Source organism: Astyanax mexicanus, chromosome 8 (assembly GCF_023375975.1).
Source record: "Astyanax mexicanus isolate ESR-SI-001 chromosome 8, AstMex3_surface, whole genome shotgun sequence".
Taxonomy (NCBI): Eukaryota; Metazoa; Chordata; class Actinopteri; order Characiformes; family Acestrorhamphidae; genus Astyanax; species Astyanax mexicanus.
In genome coordinates this window covers 9,684,735-9,702,625 of record NC_064415.1, presented here as the reverse complement: position 1 = coordinate 9,702,625, position 17,891 = coordinate 9,684,735, and the positions used below count along the sequence as shown (strand labels likewise).

The 17,891-nt window shown below is 36.9% G+C and overlaps 1 protein-coding gene across 1 annotated transcript in view; it reads right to left on the bottom strand.

The window, feature by feature from the left end:
• The window catches only part of wrnip1 (WRN helicase interacting protein 1), a 29,965-nt gene extending 12,684 nt beyond the window's left edge, over positions 1–17,281 (bottom strand). Inside the window, exons 1-3 of the mRNA XM_022678163.2 lie at positions 16,609–17,281; positions 11,844–12,038; positions 8,424–8,668 (exon numbers count right to left, since the gene is read on the bottom strand). Of these exons, the coding sequence (XP_022533884.2) occupies positions 8,424–8,668; positions 11,844–12,038; positions 16,609–17,253 (1,085 nt within the window). The 5' untranslated portion in view covers positions 17,254–17,281. The remainder of the gene's footprint in view (positions 1–8,423; positions 8,669–11,843; positions 12,039–16,608) is intronic.
• Between the last annotated feature and the right edge of the window lie 610 nt (positions 17,282–17,891).

The following is a 17,891-nucleotide window of genomic DNA, read 5'->3' as shown; positions in this document are numbered from 1 at the left end:
AGACTGGACTCTGACTTGCACACAAAGACTCAGAAGACTATACTCCAATTTGCACCAAGATTTATAACTTAAGACTCAGACTTGCATCCAGAGACTTATCTCATACTACATTCAGATTCACAATGAGAAACTCAGACTCGCAGACAACTGACTCAACACTTGATTCTGATGTACTCAAAATTAAACTTTGATTTGTACCAAAAGACTCAAGACTGGACTAAGGGTCACACTCAAGAACTTGACATTGGACATGTACTTGTACTGAGAATCTTCAGACTACATTCAGACTCACACCTAGAGATTTAAGACTCAACTTAGACTCAACAGCCCAAAGACTTAAGACCAGACACAGATTTACACCCAGAGACTCGAGATTTGACCTGTATCTTGGAGACACTACACTAGATTTGGACTTGTACCAAGACTTGAGCCTAGAATCAGATTTAAAGACAAAAAAAAGGGCAACAATAGACTCTGTATATATCAACACAAGATACAGACTCACATTCAGAAATGTGAAACAAGATAAAGAAATTCACCCAGAGACACTGACTCGCACCAAGTGACTCAGGAATAGACTTGGATTTAAACCAAGAGACTCAACAACTAAGACTTGAGACTAAAAACAGATTAACAAACAGAGAGTCAAAAATACACTCGGTATACAGAAATATATATATGAAATCTCACCAAGAGGCTTGAGATTAGAATCAACCAGAGACTCTTCTCGATCAACAGAAACTCAACACCAGACTTGGACTTGCACCTAAAGCCTTAAAACTAGACTCGTACTAGATTCGAACCAAGAAACTCAAGAAACTGCCTCAGACCCACACCTAGAGAGAGTCAGGATAAGATGGAGAATCTGCCCCAGAGACTTGAGACTAGACTCAGATTCATACATATATCGCAGAAGTATTATTACATATATGTTTGCTATTTAATTGTATTTTTATGACGAAATTAACCCGCTGTGGTGCAACAATAAGGTTCGTGTATATTCTATTCTATATTCAATTCTCTTAGGATAATTATCTCTTATATACTGAATGAACTTTTATCTTGGAGCTATGACCATAATCTTACTGGGAATGTTAGTACTCACACCTTACGCTCTGATCTGCACAACACTAGTGAAGAACACGCAGGGCATTGTACCAATATCACAACTCAGCTTGACAACTGTGAACAAGATTTAGGGTTAGTGGGCCACTATCAGGTATCCCTGGCCTGTGAACACAGACGAGATAAGTGACATGTCCATCCTCCACCAAAAACAACTCTGGGTGCTCAGCAAATTTCTGCTGAAATGGAACCCCGGGGTTGTGCTGGGTTCTTTGGCACCGATCCGAAGGATAATGTTATTGTCGGGTCAGTTAGTCGTGAGAAGATCGTAAAAGTGTCGAGTGACTGGGGGCCAACTGATCTTGTGACAGCAAAAAGCAAGAAATACAGGCTGGGATTTAAATGGGTCAGAACTGAGTTTAAGTAGGTCAAACTTGGTTTATTGCATGCTTTAGCCAGTATTAAAACTCTAAATTTAATATATGAAGAATTTGATTAGTAGTTGACGAGGTGAATCAAATGTTAAATGGGCCAGGATGCTACGTATATGCATTAGATATTAATTTGAAAACTTTTTGAGAGATTTGTTAAATTTAGTTTTAGAATTAGATTTTATTTACCCCATATTCACTACTACCTAAAATTACTAAAATTACAATGAGGTGCAGCACATCAGCTGCCTGTGATAGAACATGATTAGAGAACGTTTTAAAGAAGCCTGTTTTATAGTTTTTTTGTATCTGTTTTTAACAGATTAAATGTTGGAACAACATATAAAATACAAATTAATGCATAATTTCTAACATTTACCGTATTATTCACAATATAAGGTGTGCTGGATTCTAAGGCGCATTATGCAACATTAGTAAGACACAGATTTCCTTCTAATTCAGCAGGTCTCACTGCTGGGTGGCTAAGTTAAGTAAACAAAACTGTAATTCTGTAAACTGTTTAGAGAAAAAAAAAATTATAAAGTCAAATGAGCACTGTATGCTAATCTACACAAATTTCTTTCCTGAAAATCGTTTATTTGGGTGAGTAAAGCACTTACATTTATTTACAATGAGCTTAGATTTCCAGTAAGCGGCTTATACCGGTTCCGGTAAGGCAGGGCAATGATTTTAGCTAGCGGTTCATCCCATATAGCTTATTTTAACACGATAAACAAACATACTACAGTCAAATATACTCACCTTTGAACAGAAAAAGAGCAATTGTACAGAAAAAGTGCAGTTAGTCTTTAATGCTAATACTGCTCCAGCAGTGCTAGCCAGGGTTAGCAGCAGGCTACAGTCCAATATACTCATCTCTGAATGGTAAAAGAGCTAGCGCTTAGTGCAGTTAGCAGCTAATGCTAATACTGCTCCAGCCTCAGTGCTGGAGAACTAAGAAACTCCTGTATAATGCTGTACTTCAGCAGAGTGGCTTTACTACTCCTTAAATCTTGACTGGTAACATTTGTACATAAGGCGCCCCAGACAATAAGGCGCACTGACGATTTTGTGGAAAATTTGATGATTCAATCGCACCTTATAGAGTAAAAATTTTAATTTAAGAATGGTAGTATTACAAAGTAGTAAATACTTTAAATTCCCAACTTTACTTTTGGAATTTGGTGTTGGCCTGAAATGCACAAATAAAGGCATATTAACAAATTAAATGAAGGTGAGAAAACAGAATATAAATATCTTTGGTTCATACAATCTGCAATGAAACATACGTCAGCAGAAATGTAAGACATTCAGTGTTTATTTGCATTACCACACTGGATCAACTTTTTCTGATTTAGGGTTAAAGGATAGTGACTGAAAAATGACAGGCCGTACCGATAGTCTGGTCATGAAACACAGATTCAAAATTTTAGATATTCTGAAAGCTCTGTACTGCTTTTCTAGAGCTGTCTGGTATGTTTGCATCCCCAGATAAATGGTTGGAACTGGTATTTTACCCCTCGTTAGGTGAGCATTGCTTTTAATGCACGGCATCTCCAACCTGTGAACAACTAGATACAACTGCCATTTTATTGTGGGAGGTTTCATGGCTAAATTGGAGCAGCCTGGTGGCCAATCTTCATTAATTGGTCTTGCTGGCGCATCTGTGACCAAGACAGCAAGTCTTTGTGATGCATCAAGAGCCACGGTATCCAGGGTAATGTCAGCATACCACCAAGAAGGACCAACCGCATCCAACAGGATTAACTGTGGACGCTGTAAGAGGAAGCTGTCTGAAAGGGATGTTCGGGTGCTAATCCGGATTGTATCCAAAAAACATAAAACCACGACTGATCAAATCACGGCAGAATTAATATATTATTGTGGTCTAAAACCAGGTGTTTCAGTGTTATTGTCCAACCCCTGTAAGTATTGGCTTTGGTAAGCTGGTTTGGAGAGCAGGCAGCTGTAGCAGGGACACACAAACATACATTGTGTAGGATTTAAGATACAGGCACATACAGGCAGATCCTTCATAAAGTGAACAAGGTAGATTTACAAGGTGTATTTGATCCAATTCATAAATCACCATGGACAGCTTATAAAACGAAGCTCGGGCTGGCACCAGCACATCACAGCATTGATTTCATGAATTTGTTTGAACCTGGAGTAAAACTGCCTTCATCCATCACTGGAAGAGTCGAGCCTGTCAATGCATGTGCTCCTCACACCATTCCTGCGATTTCACACTCCAATCAGGAGCTTACAGCAAACAATTAACAGCAGAAGAATTTAAATACTTGCTCAAAACACGAGAAGCATGATGAGAAATAGTAGAGACACCAAGGTGACACCCTGTAAAATCCAAAACCAAAGCATTTAACTGAATTGATTACTTCTGGCTAGTAAACAGAAAGGGTGTAACAGGGAGGACAGGCAAAAAAAGAAATGAACTTGGCTGTCCTAGTTGGCACCGACCACCTGCCAACGTTCCTGAAGCCGCAGGGACATTGTTAACGACACCCTTATGACAAATGAGGGTGAAAGTAGTTCTCTTAAACCTGAGAGGGGACATGTTTTGGCAGCAAAGCTGGGTCAAGTGTTACCGGGTCCAGTGGAAAATGTTTGATTGGCCTGTTTCTTATTTGTTGCTGTTCTAAAAGTAGGCGATATTATTATTATGACAAGATGATGATCATGAGAAGAGTATAGAAGGCATGATAGCACATGCTTGTTAAAATTTTTAATGCTAGAGTTTGATATGTTTAGTTAAAAGTGAACTATGTTTTTGAACATTTTAAGCACTGGGGTTCACTTTTAGTAGACTCTGGTGCAGCCTGCTGCAGGTGTGGAAGCCACAGTATCTGCTCCTGCTTAATGCGGAGTTATACGATTAAAAGTAATAGGATGCATCCACCTAAAAGTCCATGCTTACCTATATACAGTACTGTGCAAAAGTTTCAAGCACCAAAGCAAATTGCACTAATCCATTTATCTCAGCAATATGAGTTTTTTTTTTCCTGAAAAAAGCACCACATATGATTTGAACAGATGCAAGTATGTTAAATCCTATGAGCCAAGCTGAAGAACAATGTGTAGAGATTCCAGATTTCTCCTGGATGCTCCTCAGTCAGCATGTGTATAATATGTTCAGTTCCATCAGCAGCTCACCTGATTTACCACATTTACCAAACCAGGTGTTTATTAATATGATGACAACTAGAAATAACTCTATTAAACTCAGATGAGGAGAGATTAGGAGATGTTTTACGGAAACATGAGGGAATTTTTGTAAAATGACTGTTTGTATTTATTGTAATTTTAGTGTTTTACTGAGCTAATAAACACTTACTGCACAGATAAGAAGCTTTTTCTTTGCTAAATATTCCCACAGGTGCCTAAAACATTTACACCACACTGTTTATCAATTCATCTGTCTGTGTATCCATCTCTAACTCCATCCATTCATCTATCCACCCATGTCTTTACTCATTGATCTCACTATCAATCTGTCTATCTATCCCCATCTCTCCTGTAGTTCCAAACGGAGGTTGAACAAAAAGATGCAGCATTCTTAACTGACATGATCTAATGGTCTCTTAGAATTTAGCTAATTAAAAAAATATCAGCCAATCACAGAATGCATATTTTTGATATAAATACTGTATATTCTCTAATGCCTCTATGTTATATGCATTATCTATCTCTCTATATCTTCGCATCAATCAGACTTTATTAAAACAAAACAAAAAAAATAACATTTAATACATATAAGGATGTTCACTAGGGGGTACACTAACGGTCAAAAGTTTTAGAACACTCCATTTTTATTCACCCTCTTTATTTTTTCCATTTCTCTACTGCAGCATTAACACACACATACACACAGCACATTCACACTTTCACTATTATAACTAGAAAAAGACACAGAGAACTTTGTAACTATTAAAAGAAGAAGTCTTTCCTTTAAAGAACTTACAGATGAAGCCAGAGAGTGGTAAGTACTGTTTCCTGTTACCTATAAAAGACTTTTAAAAACTGGAAAAACTTGAAAACTGCTACAGAAAGAGGTCTGACTGACCTACATGGCAACAGCTTTAGCCTTTAGCTCAGCTTAACATAATTGGACTAAGTCTTAGATTCAGCAGTGAAGAGAAGAGAAGAATTAGATGTCTGACAGGTGAAGTGCAGTAATAACGTAATTGCTAAGATAAAAAAAAAATACATAAATAAAAGAATCAACAGAAAAATAGGGGTGTTCTAAAATGTTTGACCTGTAGTGTGTATGTAAACTGCAGTACTTTCAGCACAAATATGGTCACTGGTTTTCTTGCCCCTTGCCTTCTCTTGTCTCGAAGCAAACACTCTTATTTTTAGCATCTTCATTTCTAAAACAGCTAGAAGAGTGTAGATGAATGGAGTTCCATTACTGTTTAGGTAGTGAAGATGCACTGCACCTGTCTTTGTGGTATAGATGATAGCCAGGGCCAACCAGATGACTCACTGCTGGTTTAGGAAAGACTAAGATCACAATGGCTTTCCTCCTAACATACTATTCCTGTACATTACAGCCCATAAAAGCTTACTCATAAAAACTAAACCCCTACACCACCATCCCCGTCCAGCCATCAGACGTTTCTTTAAATATATATGACTGCATCCATGCTCGACAAAGGATTTAGAGGTGGAATATTATACCTTTTGGCACACAAGTTAGAACAGTTCTATAGGCTATACAAAACAACATCTTCATGAGGTTAAGGGCTCTGTCACTTTCATGCAAATAAGTTGTTGCTGTCCCTGCCATGATTATGTGCTCTGGTGGCGAGGGGTGGTGTCAGCATGGTTCTAAGCAGGGTTCCTTATTGTGACATCACAATAAGTGAGCCATCCAAACAGCTTCCGGTATGTGTCCACTAGCACCTAAGCCACATCGCATCCTATTCATTTCAATGGTGAGAGCCGTTGCATGCTTAACTTTATTCCAATTAATCAGGCCACTGTGTTGCATCCAGCCAATCGGTGAAAAGCAGGCAGCTACTTCACTCACATACAAGCCCTGGCATACACACAGCTGCCTTTTAACCACAGAAAAGAAAGCTGAAAATGGCAGAATATGGATTTACAGAATTTGTAGCTTAAAATGACGTTGAGTAAATATTACAAATCTTGAACTTATAATTGACTATATCTGTTACTTTATTTGAATTCAAGCGGCGAGCCGACAGATCCGGCACGGCTCTGCGATAACAATACTCTTGGCGATATGAAAAAACATTGAATTAACAAAAAAATTTCAAGAATACACTACTACAGCGAAATGAGTTTTATTATTGCATACGATATGATATGGCACCCCCTCTAACTGAGATATTAAAAACTAAAAGAATTTTATCAGATTTGTAACAGAATTCAATGATCCAGAATGCCATGCTACTAATAAAACACTCCAAATATCTCCATATATCTTTAGGAGTAAAGTAAAATAAATGATACTGGACAGATATAATCTGATATGAAATGTTTTCTTTTAATAAAAACAGCAAAAAAGTAATACTATATATATACTATATATACTATATATTATATAGTTTATGATATTTTAAAATGTTGCCGGTATAATGGCGTACAATATGATATGGCACACCACTAGTTGAAAAAAGTGCTACCGTTAAACACATGCAAGTGTTAACTTTCTCTTTTGAGTTTTTTGATTATATTATATACAGTAGATAGAATATCAAAAATCTCCGTAGTTTTTTTATTATATTATGTACAGTAGATAGAATATCAAAAATCTCCGTAGTTTTTTTATTATATTATGTACAGTAGATAGAATATCAAAAATCTCCATAGTTTTTGACTATATTATATACAGTAGATAGAATATCAAAAATCTCCATAGTTTTTTTATTATATTATGTACAGTAGATAGAATATCAAAAATCTCCATAGTTTTTGGACTATATTATATACAGTAGATAGAATATCAAAAATCTCCGTAGTTTTTTTATTATATTATGTACAGTAGATAGAATATCAAAAATCTCCGTAGTTTTTTTATTATATTATGTACAGTAGATAGAATATCAAAAATCTCCATAGTTTTTGACTATATTATATACAGTAGATAGAATATCAAAAATCTCCGTAGTTTTTTGATTATATTATGTACAGTAGATAGAATATCAAAAATCTCCATAGTTTTTGACTATATTATGTACAGTAGATAGAATATCAAAAATCTCCGTAGTTTTTAATTGAGGAGTATATTTCTAATATTGCATCACAATTTACATAAATTTCCATTTAAAGTTATGAAAGCATTTCCTCCTGCTGTTAAGTTGCAGTTCTGGATAAATACGTGGCATGACAACAATGGTGTATGGCATGTTACATAACAAAAGCTTCCCATACAGAATGCTTGCATTAACACAGCGCTACATGTGTAACCATACACCTATGTATATGAATCCTTGGGGATAGATGTGTATGTAGTTCTGGGGGTCATTCTCATAAACCGTTTAATCTCCAGACTCGGCTCTGGGTCACTCAACACCGGCTCTACCCAGCATCGTGTTTACTGTGGGGGGGGGGGGGGGGGATTGGAATATGCAGACCCTAAAACCTGAGACTCACTTGTATGAAAGTGCCAGAAGCTAACAGCTGTCCTTTACTTACACGCCCCACCCCCCCCCTTCACACACACACACTCATACACACACTCACCTCCTTCTGTAGCCTACAGTCTGGAGAAACAGGGACAGATGGGAGGGACTATGGGCGTGGCTTAAGCTCCTTTTTAACCAATCACAAGCCGCAGATTGATTTCCGGGTGGCTTGAGGTCCACGCGCTCTGTGATAACAAGGGCGCATTCCACACACATAAACACACACTGACACACTCACTCCCTCACCCACACTTACACTGAGCATCGCTGTTCTGCAGACATTAAGCGCTTCCTCTCTGAAGCATCATCCGGCAGAACACCCAACCCCAGCGAGTCCACGGCCCGCAGCAGGATCGAGCCCATCGCCTCCACCGACAGCTTCTCCAGCACCAGCACTCTGCAGCGGCTCAGCAGGGCGCTGTTCACCTGGAACGAGGGGTTCTCCGTGGTGGCCCCGATCAGCGTGATCGTCCCACACTCCACGTGAGGCAGAAACGTGTCCTGAAATCAAACCGGCAGACGTGTCTGAAACATGGGAGGCAAGGAGAAAAAGGTCCTGGGCATCCCCAAGGTGTCCAACTATCAAGGGTGAGTGCTCTAGTTGACATAATGTTCTACTCTAAGATCTTAAAAATAAATGCAATTAGTGTCATGCAATTAGAGAAATAGCACAAAAACTATATATAGTAAGGTACTGTTGGGGAGGTATTTCATAAATATAAATATATACAAATAAATTGAGAAAAGAACATGCCTGGATCAATTTTGTTGAATTGATTAGGTTTCCAGAGAAATGCCATAAAAAAGCTCATAATACTACAACATTTAACATCATATAGACCTTGGGGTTTCATCATATAATATATATTGAAGTATACGTTTTTGTCACATCACACACACCTTTACTATAGGTCAAAATATTCAGTAAGTTTTGTGTGTGTGTATATATATATATATATATATATATATATATATATATATATATATATATATATATATATATATATATATATATATATATATATATATATATATATATACACACCTCTCCTCTTCATTCAATGTGTTTTCTTGATTCTAATGATGTTTTTACACTGTAAATAGTAAATTTAATATTGAAGACTACATAAAAAATATACAGAAACACATGCTGATTTATGTAGTACATTTATCTTTGAGGACAGATCTGAACACTCTTGGTGAGATTTTAATCTCAGTGTCTTCATGAGGGAGAGTCACCTGGAATAGTTTTCTCAGCGTCTTGAAGGAAGGAGTTCCTGGAGGTGCTGAACAATAGTTGCTGCTTTTCCTTCACGCTGTGAAGCTCCAGCTCATCCCAATTAAATCACCTCAAATCACCATCTCAGTTCATCAAGTTTAGATCAGGGCATTAATGTGGACGATAAACACTTTTTTACTGTTTACTACGTAATTGCACTGTGTCGCTTAATTGTTTTGATGTATTTATTATTAATTTACAATATTGAAAATAAATAAAATGAAGAAATAAACAAACAACATTGAATGAGAAGGTGTGTCCAAACCTTTGACTGGTACCGTATTTTATTTGAGGCAAAAAGTACAAAAATCACTTCTTTCAAATAATTGATACATTAATTGTTAGATTTATTAATTAATAAAAAAAAAAGAATTGATAGATTAATTGTTAGATTTATTAATTAATAAAAAAAAGAATTGATAGATTAATTGATTTAAAAGTTGTTAGGGCAGCCTTACTTGATGTCAGAGCTAGCTAAGCATTTCCACTCAATAATGGGTGGGAGTGGTGATAGGGATGAATTTATTACCCAGCTTAGCAAAAAGCTTACAGTCTGTTCCAATAATATTTAAAAGGTCTATATAATATATATAGGTCTATATCCTGGCTATAAATTATATTATTTAATACTAACATTTATTATTTAAACATAATTTAATGTCATATAACATTTAAAATAAATGTTATCCTTCTCAAAGTCTTTTAAAGTAATTAAACAGCATGCATTGTAATTAAAAAGCTGACAACTTAAACCTGCTTATAATTCCCAATCTCATTTTAGGAGGAGTGTAAACAGACTGTATAAACATGCAACACACATATTGCACATCTGATATTCCTGCACTACTTGCACTGGCGGTGTTACACCAGCGGTGTTTGCCAGTGGAATAAGTACACTATATGGATAAAAGTACAGGGACAATTCTTTGTTTTATTTCCAAAATTAAGGGTATTAAAAAGAGTTTATCCTGCTTTTATTGAAGTAACTCTCTCTACTGTCCAGGGAAGACTTCCTACTATATTTTACAGCATTTCTGTAGAGATTTGATTGCATTTAGTGATAGATGATCACCACCCCAACTCATCCAATCCAAAAGTACTGAATGGAGCTCAATCACTCCAGAGAACAACGTACCACTGCTTCACAGCTCAATGCTGTTTTTTTTTTTTTTTTTACCCCTCTAGCCCACGTCTAGAAAACGGCACAGAGCCAATCGGTTCATGTTTATCTTTTTCTTTTGGCAATAGTTCCTATGTATTTGTATGTGTGTGATTTTGCATATCAGTGTCAGAAATTAATGGAGCTTAAAACAGCAAAAAAAAAATCTTTAAAAAGGGGTGTCCACTTTAACTGACAGTAATGTGTTTTTTTTTTAAGACCCACCCCTCAGTTTTATTGATGTTTATTTTTAGGGTTCCTCTCTTAGTCAGGACTCACTGAAGTCCACCTGAGTAAACGTTAAGCTCTGAGATTCTTTCCACCTTAGCAGCATGGCTTTGGTATCTTAATAAAGCTACTCTGGAGTTTAAAGCAATAGCAAGGCTTTGTCTGTTCCAACAATAATCTGTTATAAGCTCTCTATTGTCTTGTAGAACGAGATCTCTTGTTTAGGCTGAGCATCTGTACTAAATAAAACAGATAAGGAAGGGTATCCCTCTGCCTGCTTTTGTTTAAGGCATCCACAGCCCCCAGTGTATTTTGAGCACAGTGTACTTTTACTGTAGTTAAAGCTGGAGACAGGCAGTCCAGTGTGCCTGGCACATGCACCGCCTGTGCCACCCTCTCTTGGGAGCCACTCACTGCATGCCAGTTCCCATTCAAATGCCATTCCCTTTTCCATTTTCAGCTCAGGGTAAAAGCAATACATATATATATCGCTTTAAAAAGTGACAGCATCACTTCATTATTAACATTTCTTGGGCTCAATGAAAGCATTATAAGAATTATAAACATGTGTTGCAATTAGAGGGGCTTTTGATCTAAAGTAAATAGTAAAAGGTTAAGGGTGTACTCACATTAGGCACGGTTTGGTTAAATCATGCTGGAGCACGGTCCTGCCCCCTGCCCACTACATTATTTCAGACATGACTTGGTTATGCATAATTGTGCACTGTCTCTCACGGTGAACTGCATTTTACTTTTTGGTATCAATCACATTTCCAAATCCTGTGTCATTAGTGGTGATTTCCAGCTATACTGCAGTTCCTTACTCAACCACTTGATTTTAATACATACCTCAATATAACATATAACATAATGCGTAAAACTAACATGCCTCATGGGGTAAACACACTAAAGATGATAACTAACCAGATTCCCCTCTCGAGAGAACAGGAGTCACAGACTTTTAAAAATGTTAACCAGTTTGTGGTGTTTATAATCAAGTTCTGACTGACCTGTTGAGATTTATTAAAGCGATGTATCTCGTCAATGAACAGGATGGTTTTCCTCTTGCAGAGGCGAAGCTCGTTCTGGGCCTGTTTAATGAACTCTCGAACATCGCTGGTGGAAGCGCTGGTGGCAGAAAGAGTCACGAACCGCGTTGAACCCTTCTTTTTACTGGAACTGGCAATGATGTGGGCCAGGGTTGTCTGAAAACAAGTAACCAGACAGGCAACTATTACACAGTATTACATACAATACATTTAACACATTCAACAAGTACCTGCAGTTACTTAGTAAATGGCCAATCATACTGGATAGTTATGATTGATGTACACTAGCACCATGTGTGGATTCTGACGCTGGTAACTCGGATGAACTGGGGCGGTCCTGATAAGAGCCAGTTTCATCATGTTTTTGATGGTCTTCGCGACTTACTTATTTGAGATGTTTTCGCCATAATATGGATTAGAACATTAATCAAATATTCACTATTCACTGTATACCTGTAACTCTACCTCTTCACTACTTTACAACTGATGCTCTCAAACACATTAGGAGGCAAGAAATTTAAGTAATTAACTCTTGATGAGTTCCTGACTGAGTAAATCCAGCCAAGATGTTCAAAGCTGTCTTCTAAGCAAAGGGCTACTTTGAAGAATGTAAAATGTAAAACCTATTCTAGTGTGTTTAACACTTTTTTTATTACTAAATAATTTAGGATGTTTTTCAGTATTAATCCGCAATTTAGAATATTTTGAAATAATAAAAAAAAAAAAACACTGAATTTATCACAATATGTACAGTAAAATTGGAAACATATCCATATCAGCAGATGTTTGGGTGATGCTGGACTGAGGTTAAGACCTTTCATGCAAGGTCAGCACTCGTACGCTGTTCTGCATCTCTGTTCGGCGCTCTGGAAAACATTTACGCTATCCTAACCATCTCGCGCTCACGGTCCGCCAGTGAGAAAGCATCACAGTCATCACTCACACTCATGTGCGAGAACATTATCATAATATATGTCCTGATAAAACACCCGCCGTCACCACAGAGAGACAAAGCGCAATGAACAGGCCTAACCTAGGTCGAAATTCAGCGACTGTCCTAAAAATACTGCATCAAACACGCAGAACGCCAAGGCCGTTCTAAAGCTCCCTCAGTCTGACAGGCCAACACACTGTGAGGATGGGTTACACATGCCACGGCGGATGAAGAGGGTTCAGGCTGCAGACTGTCAGCGCCGGCTGCCTGCGATGCAGCTGTGCCAGTCCTGTACTGTGGAGGCAGGCTGGAGGAAATCAGCATCTCACACAATGTGGGCAAAATGGGATAAAATCACATTGCTTACAGTTTTGCAATATATTACGATATATTGAATTGTAAGTAACCCCTTTATTGTGATACATATTGTAGTGCCAAATAGGGGTCAGCAATATTATATCATATACAATATACTGTGACAAAGAAATATTGTGATATTAAAAATCCACATTGTAATAATAGAGATGTTCTGTCTTAAAAGTAGTCCATTATTTACTGTGAAGCCTTAGGTTTATTTATTGTATAATTGTTTTAGTTTGCAGTTTATATGCATGCACTAAATATTCTGCACTAGTTTTTGCTGCATTGAATTATTTTATGCTATATTATTTATTTTGCCACATTATGATTATGCTGTTATACTATTATACTATATTCCTGAAATTATTATTATTTTTTTTTTTCTGTTTTCTTATATTGGCAAGTATATCGATATCGCAAACATACCCTAAAATATCGTGATATTATTTTAGAGCCATATCGCCCACCCCTAGTGCCATATTCTTGCTCATTTTTAGGAATGACGACTATTTTTCTTTTTAGTCCGAGTTTGTTTTACTATAAAAAAAAAGGTTTGTGTTTAAGCTAAAACACAAAATATTAATATTTTTATATTCTCTTGTGAACCTGTGAAGAAAGTAAGGGCTTGATTGTTGTCAGTGAGCTCATGCATACATTTCATTAAAGTAGCAGTACTTATTTATTTATTTGTTTCTTTTTACTAGTGCATCTCAAAAAAATAGAATATAATCGCAAAGTTTATAATGCTTTCCACAGCTGACAACTTTCATGGAGATGCAGAATTCAGTTTCCAGCAGGACTTGGCACACTGCCCACTGCCCAAAAGTAGAGGTGGGCGATATGGCTCTAAAATAATATCACGATATTTCAGGGTATTTTTGCGATAACGATATACTTAGTGATATAGGAAAACTAAAATAACTCTTTCATTTAAGGAATAAAGTATATTCTACTATAGTACATTATATAGTATATTATACTATTGTATAACAGAATAATCATAACGTGGCAAAATAAATAATATAGCATAAAATAATATAATGCATCAAATAATATTGCAGAATATTTAGTGCATGCATATAAACTGCAAACTAAAACAATTATACAATAAATACACTTAAAGCTTCACAGTAAATAATAGACTACTTTTAAGACAGAACAGCCCTATTATCACGATATGGATTTTTAATATCATGATATTTCTTTGTCACGATTAGGGTTGCAGCGGTAACCGGTTTCACGGTATACCATGGTATTAAAATGCACGGTTATCATACTGTGTGTGTTTGCTTATTACCAGTAAAACGCAGGTACAGGCGTGAAGTGCGTGCTACGACGGATTCACGTGTCCGTGTAAAGGTGCTGGCCGGACTGGATGTGAAAGACGCCGTTCATTTACATGCGTTAATTTTCAAATTCTGACGTGCCTGTTTTTCATGTGTTAAAACCAGACTCGGTGTGAAAGCCTTAAAATAGAAATCTCTATTGTGAGGATCATGTCAGAAATAAATCCCCTCTTTCTGCAGTATCTGGTTATATACCAACTTGGCAGTAAAACGGACGTTTATAACAGTTGTTGATCAGACACTGACCCAGGCTCAGTTTATCAGATATTAAATACTAAATAATTGTACTGAATAGTTTAAACACAGGATCTTTACTTCTTAGAGGACATGTAATGTGTGACACGTGTGTGTGTGTGTGTGTATATATATATATATATATATATATATATATATATATATATATATATATTTTTTTTTTTATATACACCCTTAATGCCCTTAAGAGTAGTGGAAAAACCTGGTTTCCTTCACCTAATGGTGTACAGTTTATTTTTTTAAGGAGACATTATCTATATAGTTGTTCCAGGTTTCTACAATAAATAGTTAATTGAACAAAAAACCTTTGTTGTAATTTCTTTAAGGGTCAGTTTAATAATATATGTAACAAACTGTGATACCGTGATAACCGTGATACCGCGGTATTTTCTGAGACGGTTATCATACCGTGAAAATCTCATACCGTTGCAACCCTAGTCACGATATATTGTATACGATATAATATTGCCCACCCCTAGTCAAAAGTACAAATAGGTCTAATATAATATTCTAATTTCCTAAGATACTGATTTTTGGGTTTTCATTGGCCATAATCATCAACAATAAAACAAAAATAAACGTTTACTATAGATCACTCCATGTGTAATACATCTATACAATATACGTTATGAGTTTCACATTTTAAACTGAATTAGTGAAATAAAGTAGTGAGCATGTTTACGATGATCATTCAATTTGTCAACACTGCTGTTTTCTCTTGCTAACTCGCTTTCTCTCTCCTGAGAAATTAAAATACAGTAAAAAAGCTCTAGTCTGCGTGACCTAAACCACACTACACTATTATTACTGTGCCCCTAATAATAAAATACAGGGAACTAGCATAAAAATAAGAATAAGAATCATAATTGATACACCACTAATACCCTGCCTGGCCCCAAAAAAAAAAGTCACCACCTGGACTTAAGTAAGTAAATGATGTGGGGTTGATGCTGCAGTTGGTCTGCAGGTTTAGGTTCAGCAACAGTATGTGCTGAAAGAATGAGGTCAGCTGACTACCTGAATATACTGAATATAGACCAGGTTATTCCATCAATGGATTTTTTCTTCCCTGATGACACGGCCATATTACAAGATGATAATAATGTCAGGATTCAAGAGGCTGGAATTGTGAAAGAGTTCAGGGTTCAGGGAGCATGAGATTCACCACAGAGTCCAGATCTTAACCTCATTGAGAATCTTTGGGATGTGCTAGATGGAGAAGTGCTGCTTTAAGCAGTGGTCAGACTCTACCATCATCAATGCTGCTGCAAGATCTTGGTTAAAATTAATGCAACACTGGATTAAAATAAATCTTGTAACATTGCAGAAGCTTATCAAAACAATGCCACAGCGAATGTGTGCCCCAATCAAGACACTGTATTGTACAGTGTATTATATAATTTAATTCTGTCAATGTAAAATGTTAAAATAATATAATAATAAAATAAAATCTTAAAACTGGAATGCAGAAAGCTATATGTGTAGGAAAAATATTTGTAGTTTAAGCACAGGCATTTTTTTTCATCATAAATAAAGCACCACAAACATGCTCAATGTTTGTTCCAACAAGATTCAGAAAGATGGATCATGTTGTGTGAGAATAATTATTGTTTTGTTTCTAATTTTTTTGGTAACAATAAAAAAAAAACATTTACAAAACGTGGCCATGTAATTTAGTGTGGGAATGGGATTAGGCACCAAATGAATATATTTTTAATGATACTTCTACAGATGAAACCAGGCATTTAGGCTGATATAAACAAACAAATCACTTAGCGTTTGGTGGGTCATCTGTACCTACATAGACCAGTTAAGCCCTGTTAAATCAGACCTTGCCACATCCTGGAGGTCCCCAGAAGATGAGGGATGGGATCTCCTGGGACTGGAGCAGAGATCTCATCAGGGTCTGCTCTCCCACCACTTTATTCTGCCCAAAGTATTCTTCCAGAGAGCTGGGCCTCAGCTTCTCAGCCAGGGGTTTGTCTATGTTCAGCAGGGACTCCCACTTCATGCCTGGATTGGGAGCAGTAGCAGTAGTATTGCTGAAGGAGGAGGAGATGAAGGAGGAGGAGGAGGAGGAGGAAGATGAGGAGGAGTATGAAGAAGTGGAGGAAGAACTTTTCTCCAACTTTTCAGTCACTTTCGGTTTGTTCTGAAAGAGTGAAAACACTCCAGGACCACCGCCAGTACTGGTACTAGTACTAGTACTAGTACCACCTGAAACACCCGCAGTACCACCCCCGCTAGCAGCAGCAGCAGCAGCAGCAGGTCGCTCAGGCTTCACTCCAGCTCCTCCAGACTCCCCGTTAACCCGCACTTTCTTAGCCGGCGGCTCACTCTCGCCGCCCCGGTCCCCGCCGCTCTCCGCCTGGTGGTCCAGCAGACACTCGTCCAGGTGGGCGTTAATGCTGGCGGGCTCGAAATCCCCCCCACACACCGGGCACTTCACACACTCTGCCTCCACGACTCCCGCCATATCTCCGCTCGCGCAGCCCGCCCGCTTGCTCGCGCGCGCCGCCGTTAGCTTAGCATAAAAAGTGCACGAAAGTGCGTTTCTTTATTTGAGCTTATTTTTATTTTTAAAATAAATATCCAAGTGTTTTTCGCTGTTTAAATACGTTCGACGCAGTTTCTGCTACGTTTAAACTCTCTTTAAATATATAAAATAAAAAATAAATAAAAAAATCAAGCCAGAGGTCGTGAACTTTGGTGGGGAAGGGATTGTGGGAATTGTAGTCTGTTGAAGTATTCACGCGCACAACAGACTCAAACAAACTTTATCGTTGTTTGCGCTATTTAAACCTCTATTTTTACATATATTATTACATGTATAACAATATGTCATGTATATATATACGTATATATATCTATACGTATATATATCTATACGTATATATATATATATACATATATATATATACCTATATATATACGTATATATATATATATATATATATATATATATATATATATATATATATATGTATATATATATATATATATACATATATATATATATGTATATATATATATATATATATATATTGTTATTAGTATTTGTATTATCTATTATTGTTAGATTTTGGCAATATATTCAGTCTCTGGTAGATATGC